The sequence below is a fragment of the Nannobrachium achirus genome, assembly GCF_963921795.1.
Source record: "Nannobrachium achirus genome assembly, chromosome: 3".
Lineage (NCBI taxonomy): Eukaryota > Metazoa > Chordata > Actinopteri > Myctophiformes > Myctophidae > Nannobrachium > Nannobrachium achirus.
Genome location: NC_137812.1, coordinates 32,395,133 through 32,418,173, shown reverse-complemented (window position 1 = coordinate 32,418,173; position 23,041 = coordinate 32,395,133). Strand labels below are relative to the sequence as shown.

At 42.5% G+C, this 23,041-nt stretch overlaps 1 protein-coding gene across 1 annotated transcript in view; it reads left to right on the top strand.

Annotated features, from left to right (window-relative positions):
- The window catches only part of LOC308281864 (myosin-10-like), a gene marked incomplete at both ends in the record, with an annotated part of 106,691 nt that overhangs the window by 8,578 nt on the left and 75,072 nt on the right, over positions 1 to 23,041 (top strand). The window contains 1 exon segment of the mRNA XM_080722190.1: positions 14,877 to 15,033. Within this exon segment, the coding sequence (XP_080578316.1) occupies positions 14,877 to 15,033 (157 nt within the window).

Below are 23,041 nucleotides of genomic sequence, written 5' to 3'. Positions count from 1 at the left end.
TTCCGTCCAATCCCCAAACCTGTTGTAATGGGGAGCGCTGGTTAATTTTGGTACGGACCCTGCGCACGCATCTAGTTTTATCAGTGTAACGTGGACCAGAAACCCGTCTATTGGGAGGGTTGCTCATTTGAGAGAGCAGCATGATGGAGCGGTAAGAACTAAGTGGGGGAGAGATTTCAAATGGTCTGAAAAAAAATAAAAAATCCCCCAAATAACTTAAAACCCACAACAAAAAGATAATGTGCACAATGTATCGCCCATTGTTTCAGCCTTTGATTTAGTCTAGAAAGTCTCTGGACTTTCTCATGTTGTAGCCATACTTTGTCAGAGATTGACCCAAACCCCAAAGCCAAAGTACCCCCAAGTGCGTAGCTAATGGAGGTAGAGGTTTAACAGTTTAGGGTTACATGCCTGCAGAACTGTGGTCAGCTGCTTAGCATTCCTGAGCCCCTCCACGGCCCTGTTCTCTGTTTGATGTGAGCTTGACCTTATATTCAGGCCAACGAAGCGTAACGTTGACCTAACTTACAGTACATGATAGGGATGGGACGATATGAAAATGTCATATCACGATTGTTGTTGTGACAAAATAAATTGCGATTTACGGTATTATCGCGATAATCAAAATCCATTATCCTGAGGCGGAACATTTGCCAAAAAATAGCTGATCTACAAGCTTACAAGCGACGCAATGTGAGCTTGTAGATTGGCTATTTTTTGGAAAAGACATTTGATAGAGAGTGAAAAAAGACTGTATCAAGTACGTGTATATTATTAAGTACGTTTTACCAATAGAGGGTTTTAAATGGTACCGTATATGCAGTTCTGCAAATAAAAGGTGAATTGATCCCAGTGCATGACAGAGGACGATATCACTATAAATTAAATCTCCACTATACGATTATTGTGAGTGTTTTTTATCACAATAAACGATAATATCGCTTATCGTCCCATCCCTAGTACTTGATGACTTCCATCCATACAGTGGCCAGTGGGCGGGTGAGGCTGATACTTAGCTTTTTGAAAGCATTGACACTTGACTGGAAAAAGAGTTTTATGTAGTATTAAAAAAAGATGATCTTTTCAAAGATTAACAATTTCTGTTGGATACTAATGTCTAATGTGAGAGAGTGGGAAAGAAGTGAGGGAGCTACAGATTTATTTAGGCAATCATATAATCCGTGGACTTAAAGGAGTAGCCATCACTGCATCGAGAATATGCCATTCATTAATATTTCATATACTGTAATAGGGTGCTGTGATGGCTCAACCAGTTAAAGGAGTAGTTCACCCACAAAATGACTTTTTTTCTATTGATTAGTCACGCCATGGAGACTAGAGTTCAATAATATTTTTAGTTTTTTGTCGCATTCCTAAGACAAAAATCTGATAACAATAAATTTACCCCCATTCGTTCCGGATGGGGACCCGTTTCGAAACGGTTCCCCATCCGGAATCAATGGGGGTAAATTTACTCGAATCAAATTTTTGTCTGAGGAATGTGACAAAAAACAAAAAATATTATTGAACTCTACTCTCCATGGTGTGACTAAATCAATAGAAAAAAGGTCATTTTGTGGGTGAACTAATCCTTTAACTGGTTGAGCCATCACAGCACCCTATTACAGTATATGAAATATTAATGAATGGCATATTCTCGATGCAGTGATGGCTCAATGGTCAGTGATGGGGAGTCTGAGGAAAGGACTGGAAGTGTGATTAATGCATCTGTGATGCATTATTGAATGTTAGTGCTTGCTTATGCAAGCACTGAACGCACACATCCTTCTGGGCAGTTATGGTCCAGAGTGCACAGGACAAGAACAATGGCTAAAATACTCAGGCCGAGCCGAGGTATCGGGGCAGACCTTGATGGACAATGTATCCCCTCCCATCATTATTAAGGCCATTATTCCCTATTTGGAGAAAAAAATAACTCAAAAACAATATTGTCATTTCTTGAAATTGAGGTGGGTGAATAGTTTTTCTTAATTCTTCATAGCTTTCTCAATCCCATCATCTAATCCTGTTAAAATGTCAGTTAAAATACAATACGTATTTTTGGCTGAAATGAGGAGATAAATTATTATTATTATTTATTTTTTTTGTCAGATGAAGAATCCTTTTGTCACCATATGTCCTCATAAAGAAGACAGATGTGGACTGCTTTAAGAGTCTAGAGACCAAGAGGTATAGCTAGGGGCGGCATAGCTCAGGGGTAGAGAAACCGTTATTAGAGCACAAAGGGTTCCCGAAGGGTTCCCAGTTCGAATCTGGGCTCCCCCTGAGTTAATGTCGAAGAGTCCTTGGGCAAGACTCTGAACCCCTAATTGCTCCCGGTGAGTAGGTTGGTGCCTTGCATGGTTTCCTCTGCCACCGGTGTATGAATGTGTGCGTGAAGTTGTGCAACTTTCCAAGGGGAAGCAAAACACTATCAAAGTGGATTAGGAACATTTTACAAAGGCTCATTACAGCTTACAGAGCAGGGCGCCAGGTAAACCTTGAAAACATTCTTACGCATGAACTTATGACCATCCCACTATCTTTGGCCACACTTTTGCAGGGGTTTGGACTTGTGCTGTCAGTAAGACTACCATTAGTTGTGGGCCACAACTAATGGTAGTCTTACTGACAGCACAAGTCCAAACCCCTGCAAAAGTTACACTTGATGATTCCAGCTGCCTGCTCATTGATGGCCAAGCACTCGTGATGGCTCTAGGAAAGCCACCTGGCATTCGAACATTTGGTGATCAGGGTTTCCTGCAGGAAAAAGTCTTGACCAGGGGGGGATCTTCGCGCGTGCGCCGAAATTTTTTGATAATTAATTAATGAATTCGAGTAATTAATTCATTTAATTTTTAATATTAATTCTTATTTTTGCCCTATAAAAAACACATGAATGTGCCCATGATGACGGAAAACACAACTACATGCTATCATCCACATTTATTCAACATTGAATAACTACGTTTTTCACAGGACAGTGTAACTTGTTTTTTTCCCCCAGGTTAATCAACCAGCACTCGTGCCATATAAATAGAAGTCTACAGCACAGTAAAAAAACAACAACATTGGTGTAAAGTAACTAAGTAGATTTACTTAAGTAGCCTACTGTACTTATACTGTACAAAGGAGATTTTCAGGTATTTGTACTTTACTTGTGTCGTTGTGAGTAAATGAGAAGAGCTCTCTCTCTCTCTCTCTCTCTCTCTCTCTCTCTCTCTCTCTCTCTCTCTCTCTCTCTCTCTCTCCACGCAATCTACGACCCGCTGTGCAGCTGTGTCACTGTCAAGTTGACCTAGGCTTGACCTAGCATGCGCTGCTCTGCTCTCCTGCCAGTGAGGCACAAGTAACTTCACATGGCTGCCATGTTTGAAAGATAGGGTTGGTATGGGGGTTAAACATGCAATTTCGCGATCGCGATCATGCCTAGTACATTGTTGGAGGTCCAAAAAGTTTTTTTGAAAAAAAAAAATATTAAAAAAAAAAAAAAAAAAAAAAAAAAAAATGTTTTTTTTTTTTTTATACACTTTTTTTTTATACCCTTGGGGGGGCGGGGGGGTTTTCTGGCCGGGCGGGGCGCCTGGCCTGTAAAGTGCTGCAGGAAACCCTGGTGATTATGCCAACATGTTTTCTGGAGCTGTGTTTAAAATGGGAGAAAACTGCCAGAGGATTGATGTAGTCTTTGATAGATATCAAGAGGAAACAATCAAAGCAGGCACAAGGAAGCACCACCGACCAATACGTCGTAAAAATTGAGAACAAGTCAGTTCCTCTTCCACCAGACTGGTCTAGCTTCATGGCACTTGGGGAAAATAAAGCAGACCTTGCTTTATTACTTTCAAACCATCTGCTTAAACACAGCCTGAATATTCAAACGGTCATTGTTGTATCAGGTGGGTTTGCTGAAGTGACCACTGTCAAGTCATCTGATCCAGATCTTGATCCACCTCTCTTCTCTAAGTGCTGACCATGAGGTTGATGACACACGAGTCACGACTCATTTTGCATTGCTTACATGCTCAAATGGAAACACTAGTTGTGTCAGCACGTGATACAGATGTACTTCTTCTACTTCTGGCACACTATGACCGAATGCAATGTAAGCGTCTCTACTTGAAAGCTGGGACGTCAGAGGCTCCAAAGTATCTTCCTGTACATGACATTCGGATGTTGCTCTCTGATGATCAAGTTGACACACTACTTGCCTTCCATGCTATCACTGGCTGTGACAGCGTGTCTCAGTTCAGTGGACACGGTAAGAAAACAGCCTGGCAGGTGTTCCAGCAACATCCGACTGATCTCATTGGGCTTGGAAAAGGCCCTCTCACAGTAGATGTAGCGAGGTCAACAGAGAAATTCATCTGCAGGATATACCTGAGGTTGATACATGCAATGAAGCAAGAGTGAAGTTGTTTTGGATAGGTCGTGCACAAGAGACTCTGCCACCAACCTTGGATGCAGCAAAGTTTCATATCATGCGCTCCTGCTATCAAGCCCTTGTATGGAACCAAGCTCACTTGCCGCATCCGGAGCTTCCTTCAGTGACTGAAATGGGATGGATGCACCTGAATAGTCAGCTGGTGCCACGACTTCTTTCTCCGCCGCCTATGCCAAAAGCATGCAGGGAAATCGCTTCATGCAGTTGCACAAAGGGGTGTCTCAGCCAACGCTGTAGCTGCAGAAAAGCACGCATGGAGTGCATTGAAGCATGCAACTGCAAGAAACTTGGCAACACCTGCCAGAACACTGATGATGACTGGGAATGGGAAGTCCATGTTAAATAAAATAAAAAAGAGAGAAAAGAAAAAGAAGGGAAAAAAAAAACATAATTCATTACCAAAAAGGCACATTTTCACTATATAAATTATATAAAAGTGGTTCCTTCTCAATTTATCTTAAATCAGAATGTTCCATTTTATTCCCCATGTATGAAAACATTAAAAAGGTAATATCAGTCTATTGTCTACCATGTTTAGTCAAACATATATGCATCTTATTGTGCTTCAGAATAGTGGTGGCCGCCATCTTTAAATTGTCCATTTGAGGGCTTAGCGTCCATTTTTGAGTTGGGCATACAGCAGATTTGGATTCAGCACACCTTAATAAATCTCATTCTGTGCCAAATGCCAAAATGGCTCCAAGGTAGCTGTGCCAGGATTTTGTATGTTTTTCTTTACTATGCAATGAAAAAAAATGATTTTTTTTTAAAAAAAAATTCCCCCCACAGAAACAGACACAGTTGTTGTGATTCAGTGGCAAAAAGAATTTTGTCAATCAGACAAATGGTTCCAGAGATAGAGCTGTTTGAATGAAAAAAAGTGTCCATCCACTAGAATGGACACACATGAACACACATTTTCTCAATCAGCTAAACGAGGGAGCGAACACACAAACAGAGAAAAGCATCTCTCTGATCTCAGGTCATTTTGACATCTTTAAAAAAAAAAAAAAAAAAAATAAAAAAAAAAAAAATAATAATAATTCTATACAAAAAACACAAAAACCGTCATAAGCCGTCATTGGCACCCAGGGCTATTGGAAAAAAAAAAAACGTCATTGGCACAGAATGAGTTACCCCTAGAAAACATGTATGCCCTAAATGAACAGGATTTGCCTTCGGGGTTAACATTTTCAGAAATCCAGCCTAGTCTAATGTATTCCCATAGGATTCTTTTGCCAAAATAGATTTTTTTGCTGTTTTGGCTTCTATAGGGACCAAACTATCAGAAAATGACGGGGTTCAAATTTTCAGACCCCTCCCTCATTTCCTGGGGGAGGGTCACTTCAGTTTTTTCAATTTTGGCACAAAAATCCTACGGGAGCTGTTTTTTGGACATAGCATACCGCACTAGTGGGGGGTCCCTGCTTCATCTCTCTCTCTCAACTATAAGGGGTCCTTGTCCTAAAAACGTTGAAGACCCCTGCGCTAATTAAATGCACCATTTACGTCCAGGATTTCTGGGATACCAAGGACTTTCAAACTCTTGTGGTTTCTCAGCAGATGTGGTGTAGAGATCTGCACAGGACAGATTTTTTAATCCCATTACCGCAAAGCTTTAAGTCCTCTCCTACCTTCTCCTGTATAAATGTCCTGCCACACCTCCACCTCTTCCTTCTGTGTTTCCGCATTAAAAGAGAGAAAGGAGCTCCTGTGCATGAAAAACCACTCACTTGGAGACATGTGTGTTTCTGTCTTTTGTCAGAATTAAACGGAGGTTGTCTCCAATTCACACAACGCAGAGAGTTAAAGATTGCCAGCTGAGGGGTCCTGGCCTGAAGACGTTGAAGACCCCTGTCCTACACCGACAAGGGCCTTCCGGAACGCATGGCCGCGGAACCTGTAGCCCACCTTGATCACCTCGGCGACCGTGCCCGGCTCCTTGCCTGGCACTTGTAACACAGCGGTGTGCTCCTCATAGGGGTCGAACCTCTCGCCTTGGGGGTTGAACCTGACCAGGCCGTGCTTGGCGAACACCTTGTGCATCTGCGCCTCGATCAGCACCAGGTTGCTCACCTCCCTGAGCATGCTCTCCCTGGCCTTCTCTAGGCTGTCGGCCACCTCCAGCAGGTCTCTGCAGAAGCCCTGGAAGGCCTGGAATTCACCCAGCCATACAGCTTCCACCCTCTCCTGGTTCCCCACCTTGAGGTTCTCTATGTCTGCCAAGGCCCGCTTGTATTTTTCCGTGAGCTTCTCGACTTGCTCTGCAGCGGTGCACAGCAACCTGGGAGATGCCCTGGTCTGTAATAGTGAGTTTGAGGTTACAATAGAGTAGCTCTGTCTGACTGCTCGTACACACCAGCTGGCCATTTTTCCAACTGAACACACTAGCTACAGAGATCGTCAATATAACTGGGCTCTGTACCAAACCAGCAGAAACGTCTGAGAGACTAGTTCGTTAATAAGATGCTCAGCCTTTTCCAGTCCTCTAGTCCTCTAACCGGTAGAACCGTCTGAGATTGTCTTAACGACACTCTTCCAATATATGGAGAACCCTGCATGATAGTCAACAATGTTATGTCAAACATGCCCATATAAACAATGTTATGTCAAACATGCCCATATATGGGCATTACCCAAATATTTCACATGCTATAGTCATGTCATCAAGAGGGACCTGCCTGAGATTTACTTCTGCTACCTGACTGTGCTTCAAGGAGCATATTTTTCTAGTTGTGTTGTTTCAGTTGGAATGGTGGTCAAATGATCGAATAATCAAATTAATAGCAGTAGAATAATAACTTTGATTTTGGTCAGTTATTCTGAGGTTTTGCTTTGATGCTTCTTAAGCATTTTGTTTCCAAGGCCTAGGTTTATATTCTCTTAGTCTTAAGCAACCAAATGCAGATCTTTTTTTGATGAAGATTCAGTTGAGCGAGATTAAGGCATTAGTGTGAAATACGGTAAAATGCCTTATGTAAGGGAAATGGAGTATTTAGTGTAGCTGGCTGGAAATGCCATTTTGGTGGCCTGCTCCAAATAATTGGGGAAACCCTGGCCAGCCAAGACAACATGGTGTAGCACTCTTTCATGTGGAGAGAACAGAGTGGCCAAATCCCCCCAAAATATCCCCCATTACCCCACAGAGGAAGCCTGTTGCTTAGCTTCATTCATATATGTATTTGGAGATTTGCACTGGGCTGAGAGCCCTTTCAGCTGATTTCAGCTTTGGTGAACTCTGAACTGTGGAAATGACTCCCCAAAAATAAGAACGTCAGGGTGAGAGCAGTTTATGTGGACGGTCCTTTATCCCAGTGGTTCTCAACCTTTTTAGCCTGCGACCCCCCCCAAAATAATGATATTAGAACTGGGGACCCCCCCACCCTAACAAGCACTTGGAACTCAGTTCCACAGATACGAATTGTGAAATTAGCAGATCTACAAGATCATAATGCCTCGCTATTTTCAAAAGCTTTACCTCTGGCTCTTTCTTACAGTACTTGACAATTTACCAGTGTTTAATAGTAGACTATAGTTTGTTGATTACTTTTGATGCAGTAATGGTTTTCTTCTCTTTTTCGAGGTATTAAAAAATATCAAGTCCTTAAATTGTCACCTCACTGCCATCTGGGGACCCAGTCCTACCCACAGGTTGAGAACCACTGCTTTATTCCCAATGCTCCCCAATAGGCGAGTTCTGAGCTTGGCCTGCATCCTCCCATCTCTGTGTAGGCGTCATGCTCCTCGACTGCAGAGCCCCTCTAATCCCCCAAGTAACCCTGAGGGACCGCCACCAAGGTCGGCCGGCCAGCTGAGTCATCCCTCTCCCCTCTGCCTGTGGCCTGCGCCAGGCCCAAGGGCGCAGATATACAAGCTCTGCGAGCGTGTAGATCTGATATCTTTGCAAATCTTTATTTTTAAAGTGAACATTAAGGTCCACAGTAAGGTGGAGTAGCCTATTTAGCCCCTCATCACTATCGAGGGCTAGCAAAGACGGCAAACGACTGAGCATGTTCAGTTCTTCATCGGCGATATCAACAGCAAGCGTCTCTTGCCGACAAGCTTCCGACGGCAGCTTGTTGGCAACAGACGCTTTCCGACTTCTTCCAGCGCCGAGTCGGGGCGAAATTGGTGTGTGGAAAACTGCCTTAAGTACGAGCTGCCCTTGTCCAGCTAGGTGGCAAATGTGGTACATTATTCAGGGGTCTCTTTGCTCACATGGACACAGATGCACAATATGCAGGCCGCTCCCCCAGCATGCTGCGGCCATGTCACCATTGTTCCTACTCAACAACTGGCTTAGCAGGCCCTGGGCACCCATGCAGCCTGCTGTCCAGCAAAGACAACATCATTAGGGGAATTTGGCTTTGCAGCCCAGCCAAGCAGAGATAGAGGGAAGGACAGAGCAGATGGAATGGAAGGGCCAGACAATGCTGGAGGAATGGAGACGACATAAGAGAGATCATGATGGGAATAAAGGAGAGAAAAGCTCATGCACAGTGTGAGAAGCAGAGGAGAAAATGGACAAACGGGGTCAGACAGGAAGTCAAGTTTAGGTAATTGTCCCTACTGGCAACACTTTTTCCATCTTCAGTTAAAGGGCTATCAGGTGATATGGCTTGGATGTACCGCAACCAAAGGCCATTATCAACATTTAAGTACGTTTTTGATCCCATCTCTTTATTATGAATATACTGTTTGTGTGTATATAATTGCGACCGTAGGTCGCTACTTAGTATGAAAACCGCCAGATCCTGTCCGTCACTCAAAATCCCTCATTAATTTGTCACTCAAAATCCCTCATTAATTTGTTTGCCACTCAAAATCTTTGTCACTCTTCTGACATCACTGCTTGTATCTGAGCTCAAGGTGTAAACGCCACCCTCTATAGTACTTGGCTGTGTGCTCGTGACATCAAAGACCATGAGACTGATGTCAGCACTAGATGCCCTCGCGGGTCCATACATGGAGCTGTAGATCGTCCTGGGTCCAAATATGGAGTTTATTAGATGAGCCCTAGATAAGTTAGTAAGATGTGAAGAAGAAGAAGAAGAATGTGTCAGGTAGCTCCATATATGGAGTAACAATGGGCAGCATGGCTCAGGGGTAGAGAAACCGTTATTAGAGCATGAAGGGTTCCCGAAGGGTTCCCAGTTCGAATCCGCGCTCCCCCTGAGTTAATGTCGAAGAGTCCTTGAGCAAGACTCTGAACCCCTAATTGCTCCCGGTGAGTAGGTTGGTGCCTTGCATGGTTTCCTCCGCCACCAGTGTATGAATGTGTGCGTGAATGGGTGAATGTAATGCACAATCTATGTAAAGCGCCTTGGATAAAAGCGCTATATAAATGCACCATTTACCATTTTTTACAATCTTCAGTGGTTAACTATGGTGCGACCTCGCCCTTAGGGCGTCTTACCGGTATATGTATATGCTGTACATTATGGCTGGTTATTGGCAGGTAACTCATGATGATATATTAAGTATCCCGATGCAGGATTCACACACTATATGATAGGTGTCCTATTACATTACATTTGTCAATAACATGATGCCCCTGACGAAAATGTCACAAGATGAATCCCTCTCGTCCACGCATTGCAATCTAGCGCTAACCAACTAAAATGAATCTGACGGGCCGCTCTCAGGTCGATGTCAGCGGGATTTCCCCACATGTCCCGGTCTGCTGGAAAATGTTGAACATTTTATACATTTACCATGACACATACATAACATATATACCATCCTTTATCTAATGGCCTGCTCCAGCAGAAGATGGTATTCAGGGGATAAGGGATTAACTCTCTAGTACATGCCCTGCACAGTCTGTCTGCATCGTTGGGTTAAGACGTGATGTCCTGTATGGATTAAAACCGCTGTGTCCCTCCCCCCTTCATTTGAGTACTGAATCACTTCTGAAACCCATATGGCACGTCCTAAGCTTGTAAAGTTGGTATAAAGGATAGGGTACTGTATCTGTTAATAATGCCTTGTAATGTATTGTTCTTGGTATCTGTGTATTTTGTGTCCTACCCATAGGGAGTAGGGAGACCACCTCTAACCACTCTAGAAGTGTATATTGTATTAATTAACATACTCTGTCCTACAGATTGGATAAGATTACGTTTTATTCATTCAGATAAGTTCTGGATTGCAGCTTTAAGGGGTGGTGTCATTGAAGAAAGGGTTGACTGACGGTGAATAGGAGATTGTCTGCTTTGTCGGTAAAGTGCAGTCCAACAATACATGCATGCAGATTTATGGATTATTCATGTTTCCTCAATCAGCATAACAAAGCGCGATGCCAGACCTTAGTTTTGTGCCCAGATACTTTGATCCTGTCCGAGTGTCCGTGTGTAAATATTTAGATATATTCTGAACCTTTTCAGGCCGTGACCCCCCAAAATAATCATATTTGAACTGGGGGACCCCCCACCCTGACAAGCTTTGTAATGTAGGAGTGAGGCATTAAATGTAGTTTGACTCGGTTCTACAGAGTACAGATAAATATTGTGCCGATAGCACATACAAGCTCACAATGCCTAGCAATCATGCGAGGCGCTCTGAGCTTGTAGATCGTCTATTTTCACCGTAGGTCGCTATTTTTAGTATGAAAACTTGCAGCTCATGTCTGCCTGTCTGTCTGTCTGTCACACCATATGGCCAAGACACCTGCAAATTGACAATACCATTTATGGTATGCACATATATGGAGAACCCTGATGTCAACAACATTAAGCCCATATCTGGGAATGACCATATAGGGACATATTGTGTCAGTGACTAGATGCCCGAAAATCCTAGCATATTTTTTATGTAATTACAGTGGTCTTCTTACTTTGATAACATTATGTATAAACACAACAGGCTGGGAAACAACTCAGTGAGTGAGTCTTGAAGTTCTCTGAACACTAAAGCCAGATTTGTAAACATTGTCGTGCGGTGCTGGTGCACCGAAAATAGCCGATCTACAAGCTCACAAAACAGAATGTCCTGACTGCATGCGACGTGAGCTTGTAGATCTGCTACTTTTTTCGGCACTGTACACAGCATAAATGATAAATTAGGCATAACTTTACAGTTGATAATGCTAATATCCTCATCTGATCTTTGATTGAAATATCAACAAATTCACGTTCAGTGGAGCCAGTCGGACGTCAACGTGACGGCGTCCTTGGCGTCGTCACAACGCAGAGCAACGCGATGCCCGCAGTGGAGCCCAGGCGTTAGCAAGCTTATGGGTCACCAATTTTTTCCAATGTAGAATGACAGTCCAAGGGCACGATGACGTCACCGGAACAAAACCAGTGTTCATTTGGTTAGAAGGATCTTTAAGGCTTTATTCCCTTAAAGGGGTCCTGCCACGCCCCGAAATTATAATAGTATGATACAGTAGGATACAGTAGGTCACGTGGTCTTTTTTAAAACGGTCTGAAATCTCTGAATCAAATGATCCCATCCCCCGTAGCGCAGCCCCCTCCACTCTGAGGAGTAGAGAGACAGACAGGAGACAGCCTGGTCAGCAGATATGGGATTTATGGCTATTTGAAGTGAGCTGGATCTCTGAAATTGAGTACTTTTCCCACCACTGTTCATTAGAAAGGAACGGCTCCCTACTGTGAACCGAATCATATCGTTCATTTCGAAGAGCCGTTCAAAAGACTTGATTCGTTCGCGAACGTCACATATACTGGCCAGCCGCACGCAGTTCGAGGATGAGTTCGAGCGCAGCTGCCCAACTCAGTGAAAACATCGTGTTTTCCATTTCAATGAATAAACATAAACAAGCATATTCCCATGAACAATGGGGAAGTAACAACCAGTAACCACCGGAAATATAATTGTTATAGCCACAGATTTATATATAAATGTGTGTCTTTAGCTGGTTAGCTTTAGTGCTAGCCCAGCTAGCTAGCCCTGTGGGAGCAGAGAAGTTGTGAGGGCTGTGACTGTGAGAGCGAGCCTGCGGGCGATGGGAAGAAAATGTACATTGTGCAGATAACAGTAAGTAACAGTCAATCAATTAATTTGATTGGCTTATCGTGCATTCCCACAATGACATCAAACAAATATTAACTTGTTTTTAATATAATTTCTTAAGGTGACAGTAACCCTTAAGGTGGCATAACCCCTTTAAATGGAATTCTATGGGAGAGCCAACTTTGAAATGGGCGCAACTGGACCGGGATTATTTTCCAAGGAGATGACATCTGTGCATCTTTTGACCCACGAGCAAATCGGACCAATATGGAATATTTTATGAATTTTCAGGGGGGGGGGGGGATGCCTGGACAAACAGATGGAGGCGGGGAGCAAAGGCGGGTGTGTGCATGAGAAAATCCATGTGTTTATGTAAGAGTAGATCTGTGTAGAGAGGCTTCCGGATACTATCCCAGGTCGAGATGCCTTTTCGTCGGTGTCAATGCGATAGCACAGCATTGCTGTGGAGACGTCATTGGACAGGCTACCGCCCGAGAGTCAAAACACCAGGTGTCCGTGAGGGAGAAGGCACGCGGGTGGAATGGGGGGGGGAGGCTTTCTCCACAGTGTTTCTTCTTTCTTTGGAGGAATACAGGGGGGGGGGGGCTCCAATCCGATTGAATTCAGCTTGTTATAGGGCGAGGGAATACAGTAGATCAGGGTTCCCCAATAGGCGGCCCGCTGGCCATTTGCGGCCTGCGGGGGGCTACTGTCTGGCCCACACCAACCCCAGTAATAATGGTGGTATAAGAGCAACAACAACACTAGTATAAGTAGTATATCGACCCATAATTCGTACATTCTTTCGCAAATCATACATACATTGTGTGCTTGTAGATCGGCTGTTTTCACTAGTTTAAATCATTTTTAAATTCAAAACGAACGGTTTTGGACATACAAGATTTTCACCCGACAGCGACGAAAACTGTTGCTGGAGTAGTGGGAACGCCACCGTCGCCCCCTGCAATGTTGTGGCCCTCGGCTTGGTACCCTAGACATAATTCGGCCCTTGGGGAAAACTAATTGGGGAACCCTGCAGTAGATTATTCTCTCTTTTGTCTATTTACTGGCCTTGTCTATTTACAGGGCAGTGAGTCTCCATAATGATGTAGACTTTGCGATCATTCTCCAAGTTGTTGTCCATGATGCGCCTCAGCTCAGCGATCCCCGTAGTGAGTCTCTCCAAGATCATATCCATCTTTCGATCCATCTCCAAGATTTTCTCCATGTTACGGTTTCATTTCATTGATCGCCCCAGTCTGAGCACCCACAGCCCTTCCAAGATCAATTATCATGACAGGCAGTTTTGTGGCTCCTTGAAGTTTCCGATACAAGCCAATTATACAGGGTTCCCACGGTCATGAAATTCCTGGAAATATTTTGAAATTAGAAAAATATTTTTCCAGTACTGGAAAAGTTTTGGAATTGATCAAGGGTCCTGGAAGGTTCTGGAAAAAAATAGCTATGCATTGTCTTTGGTTATTGATTTTGTTAATACCTCTGAAATGACAAATTAAATATTGTCCAAATTGTCAAATATTAGAGGCAGAAATTGTGAAAATAGTGGATCTACATGCTCACAACGCCTCGCGTTGCGAGGCGTTGTGAGCATGTAGATCGTCTATTTTCACAATAAAACCGTGTTATACAAAATTCCTCAACTCTTAGTGCTCGTCCGGTTGCCGGGGTCCCCAGTTCAAATATGATTATTTCGGGGGTCACGGCCTGAAAAGGTTGAGAACCACTGGCAAGTAGTAAACGACTCGTTATTTAGCTGAATTATTGTTATATAGTCCTGGAAATCGGGTAAAAAACTCTGGAACGTCAAACGTCAAACGTCCTGTCTGGACAGATAGGCTCCTCCGAACCAGATTTCCTTGTAGAAAAGAGATAATCAGTTGCGTTGAGGGACCAGCTCACTAATTCCATGTTTAATAGTTTCCAATAGTTCCGAAGAGACAGTGTAGAGAAACGCTCCAGCAGGCAGGACGGGTAGACACACGAGGGAGGGAGAGAGAGAGAGAGAGAGATGCGACCGCCTTCGTCAAGAGCAAGTTCAGAAGAAGTCCAAGAGCTAGTTCCGAAGAAAAGTCAATCAGTTAAAAAGATCTTAAAAGTCCTTAAATTGTCACTGAACTGTCATCTGGGGACCGCCCCAAAATCATGTGGGGGGGATTCTGGGGGTCACAACCCACAGGTTGAGAACCACTGTGTTAGACAATGCAGTCACAATATTGACTGTCTGCTATATACCGTAAATGATATTCTTGCCCACTGTTAAGAGGTTTTGCTTTCCTCTTTTCCCCACAGACATACTGACTGTCTGCTATAAATGATATTCTTGCCCACTGTTAAGAGGTTTTGCTTTCCTCTTTTCCCCACAGACATACTGACTGTCTGCTATAAATGATATTCTTGCCCACTGTTAAGAGGTTTTGCTTTCCTCTTTTCCCCACAGACATACTCCGGACTTTTCTGTGTGGTCATAAATCCATACAAAAACCTGCCCATCTATTCGGAGAACATTATTGAGATGTACAGAGGGAAGAAGAGGCATGAAATGCCACCTCACATCTATGCCATCTCAGAGTCTGCATACAGATGCATGTTACAAGGTAAGTCCAGCGTTGCTTTCCTGAATCAATGTTTGAGGGGATGCGATTTTCCTGTCGTCACTCACACATCTCTTAACACCTAATCTACAAGAGTTAACAGGTTGCATATCCATCAATTATCTATTTCTATTTATTACTTTCGCAAGTACCGCGTTTAGCTGCGTATATATGTCCGTGTCTGCACATGTTTAAGCCCGTAGCCTACAATTATTAGTTACTAGTTACTAGATTTTGATTATTAATACAAAACATACATTACCACTTCGGCCCTATATAGATTTTGGCCATATGAAAATAGACATCTATTATTTTCAAATTAATTTTATACATTTGAAAACTTGTGAAATGGGACATTCTGCAAAATGAGTACATTCTACTTTTATTACTTCAAGAACCCCAGGGGGGTCCAGGAGAAAAATCTGCCTAAAATGCATGCCCAAATTGGAACAGTTGTGGACACAAAACTACAATGATTGTGGCTACTCTTGACCCACCAACTGTAAGCTTACCCTTAAAAATTCACAAATGCAGTGTAAAACAAAACATTTCTCTTACCAAATTGTATGCTGTGATCACTTACTATGGAAAAGAGGATAGAAAAAGACCTCCGCCAATGGAAAATTTGCATTCTAAATAGTGAAAATGACTCAAGACCTCATTGGAGACATATATAGGGAATAGAGAAATTGTCCATCAAGGTGTCATCAATTGATAGGCAAAATCTTATGAATATATTTCAAACTATGTAAACTCTACAGATGTTTTAGTGAGAGTAGTGCTGTAATATTAGTAATGTAAAAGTATAGGGTGAAAAATTATAAAAACGAGTAAAAATAATGTGTAATAATAATGTAATATGAGTAATGCATGGATGAACAATACAATGGCAGCTGATTATATGTGCTGTAGGGCCCCTGTAGGAGAATCAACATTGAGATTGTAATTTGATTTTGTCTCTATTGATTTATTGACCAATGAACAGTTGTGTGAGTCAGTGTGACTGGTTATGGGGAGCCGGCTTCCGATATGGGGCTTAAGTGGTTAAGTACATTTTGTTACCAATACGCTCTACTTTTACTCTTACTTACTTAATTACTTACTTACTTAATTACTTACTTACTTACTTACTCTTACTTACTTACTTACTTACTTACTTACTTAATTACTTACTTACTTACTTACTCTTACTTACTTACTTACTTACTTACTTACTTACTTACTTACTTACTTGCTTGCTTGCTTACTTACTTTGACTTTTACTTGTAACAGAGTGTTTCTACATTGCAGAATTTTTACTTTGCATTATAGCTACCGGATATGCCCTGTGTTACCATGCCTCGTAAATGTCATTTAACGACTACCCTATAATTTGGAGGATTAGCTCTGCTGGTCCTGTCCAAACTACTTCAATGGAGCAGCAATTTCACTTGAGCTTAATTGAATCCAGTAGCACAACCTGTGGTTTGTTGCACGTTGAAACTATGGTCACATAAGCCGGAAGAATCTTTTGATTACATCAGCCAGAGCTTTTTTTTAAGTGGGCATTAGCTGGTAACTTACACACTTTTGCACCTTACGGTGCCAAAAGCAATGTAAATCTCTTCAAAGCAGCTGTGTTTGATATGTTTATTTTTCCAGGTCAAGATAACTGTCAGGGAGACAGTAAAATAGGCTACTGGTTAGAGGACTATATGATATGCAGTGCACATTCTGGCTGTAAGGAAGAATCAGTTTCAAATATTTCCAGTGTTAAATCGGCAGGATCTTAGATGACAACACAACTCAACATTGTTGAAAAGAATAGCCTAATGGTTGGTGGTTTCTCTCAGACACGGTTCAGAGTGTTGCATTATCAAAAACAACTCCTTTTTACATCAGTCTCGTTTCAAAAGGCCAAGTAAACATTTCCAGCATTAAGAAGATACGTGCTTAGTCTTGAATGCTTTGTAGGGGCGAAAGATGGTCTTTGGAAAAGCTTTTAATGTAAAACATTTACCGGTATATAGAACTCTTGGTCTCCTTCATTGATAGTGATGATCTTTTTTCTATTCTATCAATTATTACATTTTTCTTGCAATTAAACTTTTGTCATCTTGCTCCCATTCTCCCAAGATCTTTTCTGACATGATCTTTACTTTGTTCCTCTGATCCTGCTAGAGTCACTTTACTTGCACCAGATGTCACAGATCTCATCACCTGCCATTTTGGTTCAATTTGAATTAATTTTGGGGACACCAAGCAGTTTAACGCAACACAGCCATAGTGACGGATGTCCTCAAAGGTCCTGGTCATTCGGGTGCCTCCAGACCCTAAGAGCAGTAACTGGACTGGGATCAGACCAGTGAGAGCAGAGAGGGTGACCCGCATTGTGCTGGACAATAGGGTCTTTGTGTGCGTTTGTGAGGGCTGACCAGTGGGGGTGATGACAGTCATCAGGACGTCCTCCCTACTCCACATATCAGTTTGCAGAAGGATGCTTTGCATGGTGTCAACACAGCTTGGTGGCGGCGGCCCCTTTCAGAGGAGCAGCATACAGTATGTTGTTTGTGTGTTATACCACTGCTTCCCAAACACTGGCTTGAGACCCATTTGTGGGTTGCGGACACATTTTGATGTCTCGCGAGTAAATATATCCCCCCCCCCCCCCTACATATTTCAAAATATTTTCATAGATAAAAAAAAAAGAAATTACATAATTTAGAAGAAATAACTTTTAAGAAGTAGTGAAAGTAGCTGATCTACGAGCTCACAAAACATTGCTTGCAGATCTGCTATTTTCACTAGTTTGGGGTCTAGTTTGGGGTCTCGAGCTAAACAGTTTGGGAACCACTGGGTTATACTATTTCTATTTTAACCCCCCCCCCCCCCCACACACACACACACTTGATTGGTACTTAGTTACGACATGGGTTTTGTTAGTGTAAACTCGCAAAAGGCACAAAAACACCTCTTTAAACTCTCCAGCAGCTGCCTTTGTCCTTGGAGCTATATCTGTACTGTATGGTGTTTTTAGTTTTGCCCCAGTTTTGCACAGCTAGTACTGTACGTCTTTATGTCCCCTCCCCTTTCTTCACGCCCTATAGGTCTGTCTCACACATAGGGTTTCTGCATGGATGGAGTGTAGACACATGGGGGCAGGGAATGGAGACTATGAATGACACTCTGAATCACAACCACGCGTGTTTCTGCATCATTGCAGTCATTTAAAAGTGTGTGGTCCTCAACCCTTTAAGCCTGTTTGCCAGCATGCACATGTACTGTACATCTCCGACAGGGGTGTCGCACCAAATTCTGGGCCACAAGGATTCACTGCTGGCCCCCTGTGAATGTTCTTCATAACCCATTTAGACTGGGAACGCATTATTACGCATTATTGTGTGCTTTAACTATTGAAAAATAGCAAATATACAAGCTCACTGCACGGCACAGAGTGCACCGAGGCACCGAGTGCTGTGCTGCGAGCTTGTAGATCTGCTATTTTTGAAAAATCTAGAAAAGTCTTTGAATATTTCAAATCCTTCTAAGGTTTTTTGAAAAAAAAAAAAAACTATGTTTCTATGTCAGTGGTGCTCAAACTTTTTCATGTGAAGGACCCCCAAAATTACATGTATTTGGCCACGGACCCCCATCTCAAAATATTTAATTCCAGGGACCACCCAGAAGCAACATTTGAGTTACAAATGTTCGCTTAAAAAATACATATTATATTCAAAGATTTGCACACATTTTCACGACTCTGCGCCGCGCTGTGAGCTTGTATATCTGCTATTTTTCCATAGCTAAAGTACGGTATATAAAATATTTAAGGCACCTCCACCTTGGGCCCTAGTAACTCAGTCCCACTTTCCCCCCCTTGTGACGCCCCTGCCAGCATGCACATTACAGTACTACTGTACATCTCCGATGATGACACACGGCTGACCTGTCTCTGCAGATGTGCTATTATGCCCTCCCGTTCCCCCGGTCGTAGCTGTACCAGAATCACCAGTATAGCGGCTGAAAAGGAGGTTTGTAGGTTGCAGATTAGTCCAGACCAGCTGCTGCTCAGCTGTGCCCCTGAGCATTTCACTAACCTGGTTCAACTCAGTGAATATCCAGCTGTATATATATACAGATATAAGACTGGTGTGTTTTTGCACTCCTCTTGCCGGCAATAATGTCACTGGATAAGTAAACATTGTTATGGATATCATCCCCTGCTACCTCGTAGCGTTATTTTGTGGTCAATTAGAATCATATTTTGACTTTATGTTAGGGGTGGGCGATATGGAAAAAATACAATATCACGATATTTTCCCAAGCTGTATCACGATACATGATTTTATCACAATTCACGTTGGTTTTTATGGTTATTTTTCAAGTTACTTGACAAAAACGACATTCTCTGGGTTCCTTTTGGGAGGTCTAAATTCAACTTTACAAGTATGTAACTCTGACAGTATACAAATTATACAAATGAAACCAAATGAACCCTTTCGGGGCCATTTGGTTTCATTTGTATACTGTCAGAGTTAAGTGGAGACCTTGACATTTTAAAGTTTGAGAAATACTGATTTAGACCAAAATGCAGGTTTGAATTGAATTCTGCAATGAATCTCTGTATTAACGATTCAACAGGATTTATAAGGCTCCCTCATTGTATCACGATACGATATACGATATCTCTGAAAAGCCATATCGTGGAGACATTGTATCGTCTCAACGATAATTATCACCATATCGCCCACCCCTACTTTATGTGTCAACTTGACTGTCAAGGATGGCCTGAGATGCCTTATAATAAAGGTTTATTCATTCCCACGATAAAGACGATATGTCGGCGTTCACATCAATTATGACGGCTTCATCGCTGTGGTGTGGACGCTGCCATCCACTTCAATTGAAAACGATATTTTTTATCATTATCGCCGCCCAGTAGCAAAGGGCATTAAACCTTATTTATTTTTGTATTTATTTATGTTCTGGGAAAGCAGATTGTCAAATGTTAATGGCCAAAGGGTGTCTGAACCTCTCAGGGGTCTGTTAATTACCTCAGCTCTTTCCTGAGAATACAGCCAGTATTCCAGTGGAAGGGGTTAAATGAGTTGTGACTTCACAGAGGCCAGCTGTGTGAGCTTATAGGCCACCAAATCTTCGACACACATCTGTTATTGATTAGATGTCCAGATACTTGCCATGAGTCTCCCCCTGCTGCTCTGCAAATGGTAAATCCATTCTAGGGAGTGAGTTACAAGAGGCTAATTTTAACATTTCTGGAAATGTCTAGTTCGGAAATCCTGACGTTCACCTGAACGAAACCATATGTTGAAGCAAAGAATTGCTCAGGTCAGCATTTGTGATGAATTGTGGACAGGACAAAAATGTCTGCGCTGGTCCCTCAGACGTCTAAGAGGGGGGGAAAGATGCCAATCGGGTCCGCGAGCCTTTTCCTGGTGTTAAGTCAGGGCACTAGGTCAAGTCAAGCGGCATCCATCTGGGCACAGTAATCTTTTGAGCTGAACGCAGCGGCCTGTTTCAGCACTTAAATGAAAACAAACTATATCAGTTCTCTTCTCTAGTCTCGCCAAAGAGACTTCTTTGATAAAAATGTATTGTTTCTGTCAAGAGGACCAAGGATGTGAAGAATGTGATTAGTGGAGGAACCAAAAGAAAAGCCCATGTTTCACCGGCGCCTAACTCTGTCCCCACTAGGGGGAGCACAAATCCTGGAATCTTTTTTTTTTTATTATTATTATTTTTTTTTTTTTTTGGCGCCGCAAAAATCGGTTATTTGCGGTTATAAAGTCATCTAAAAGTCAACTAAAACGGGTTTCCTTTATTAAGTCATTTTCGGGTGTCTTTGGGGCTTCAGGGGAGGACCTGGATATGTTGCTTGGTGCGCACCTTTTTTTTTATAGGCTCTGACATGACCAAATAAATAGAACACAAGGTCTATGCAAGCCTTTCAGAGCTGCACATTAAATAGTTATCCTATTCAACAGTGCCATTTTTAAAAGCAATGATGAATAGATGGAGAACTATGGCAGATTGTATCAAGATATGCTGCACAGTGCACACCTCGTAGTTGCTCATGCAAGACAATATAAATAATAGCCTAGTAAAGAGAAAAGACGCCGGCGATGGCCGATCTCGTCTTTTGCACCTGATAACTGCACAGCAAGCGTTTTATTGGAGCTACAAGCTCTGCTCCCACAACGTGAAAGCCTTGTGATGCGACATAAACCAGCATGAGAGAGACAGACAGAGAGACAGATCAGATGAGATGCTCTACTCACATAATACTGTATGCTGCTGCGGAGTTTCCTAGAGGTTAACGTGCCGTATTTCCAAAGTGTGTTCTTGTTTAAGTCACAGCATGGTTTAAATATCCTATCGTAAATATGAACTGTGGCTATAATATGTTGTTTTTAATCCACGTGGGTCCGTGTTTACTTAGTTACACTAGAGTTTCGAGTGTCATGGCAGCTGGGTTAAGACGGACTTCCTCTAAAATCGGATTTCAAAATAAGAGAAATAAGAGTCACTTGTAATGATTAGTCAACACACTACTTTTATTTTGAGGTCTACTTAAAGGACGTACGTGTTAACGTGCAGTAAGTGACGCCAGAGCTAGGGTCTGACACTAAATAAATAATTAAATAAGTACGCAAAAGCACTTCACGTTGTTTGATCGGCACGCAATATTCCTGCGGGGGGGGCGGCAGATCTGGGGGAGCCGTTGCTCCCCTTGGCTCCATTGAATAGGCGCCAGTGCCATGTTTACTATACCCCTCTCTGGGGTGGAACAAAACGGGACATAATTTGTTTCATATCTTTTGTCCTTAGTTTTACTTTTTTCTGCAAAAGTCGTGAAATTTAATAGCCGATCTACAAGCTGACGGCAGTCCAGGGGTGCCGCGAGATAACTTTATAATATTTGGAATTTATTTGGACGCTTGAAGAAATATTTAGTATCATTTTAAACTTGAAGTACAAAGTTATTTTCAGTCAGTTCTAACCAAAATGGCTATTATCTCAACGTTTTCCTCGCATAATCACTAAAATATCGTCACTGTCAGGAAGAAACCTTGTTTCTCCATGTTTCAAATTACTTTTGGTAAAGCAAAGCCCTGCTTCATCATACAAGACTGTCGCACAAAACTAGTGAAAACAGCCGATCTACAATCGCGAGGCGTTGTGTGCTTGTAGATCGTCTGTTTTCACTTGTTTAGTACATTTTATAGATGATAAATACAAAACGAACAGTTTTGGACATACAAGGTTTCCACCCGACAACGACGATATGCTATAGATATAAGTAGCTGGGAGTGAAATTTATAATGTAGGGGTGCCTCGGATTAAAAAAATATATATTTACGGGGTTCCCTGAGACAAAAAAGTTTGGGAACCCCTGCTGTAGTGGCTGGTCCAGCCAGTCCTCCGACAGTAGAAAGTGATGCTGTGTGGAGTGGAATGTGTGGAATGAGCTGGTCGCTGCTTTAATCCAGTGTGGGAGCAGGGGGTCAGTAAAAGGGAAACAATCTGCTCACAGTGTCCAGTAAGCTGTGCCCTCGCTGTCTGGTGAACCGTCGGGAGTTCCCCTGGACTGGCCCTGGACTGGTCTCGGCCAACAATAAGCACTTATGGATAGGGCTGTCACGATATGACATTTTACATGACGATTAATTGTCACTCAAATAATTGGCGATTAACGATTTAATTGTGTTTTTGTCGTTGATAATTACATTTCTGTTTGGCTTTTAGGCTTTGAAGTTGTACATGGTAGATATGACACATAAGCTAAATATTAAGGGTGCCGGAAAAAATCGATATGAATCGATTATCGGTTTCAACACTAGCGATACGGCCGCATCGATGCGCGTTTACCCGGATCGGTCCAAATCGCGGCCGTATCGGTCGATGTATCGGTCCTAAAGTAATTAATCGGATTAATCGGATTTTAGCATTAAATAATTAACCTGCTGTGAAATTCTGAACTTACTTACTCATCGTTTACTGTTACAAATCA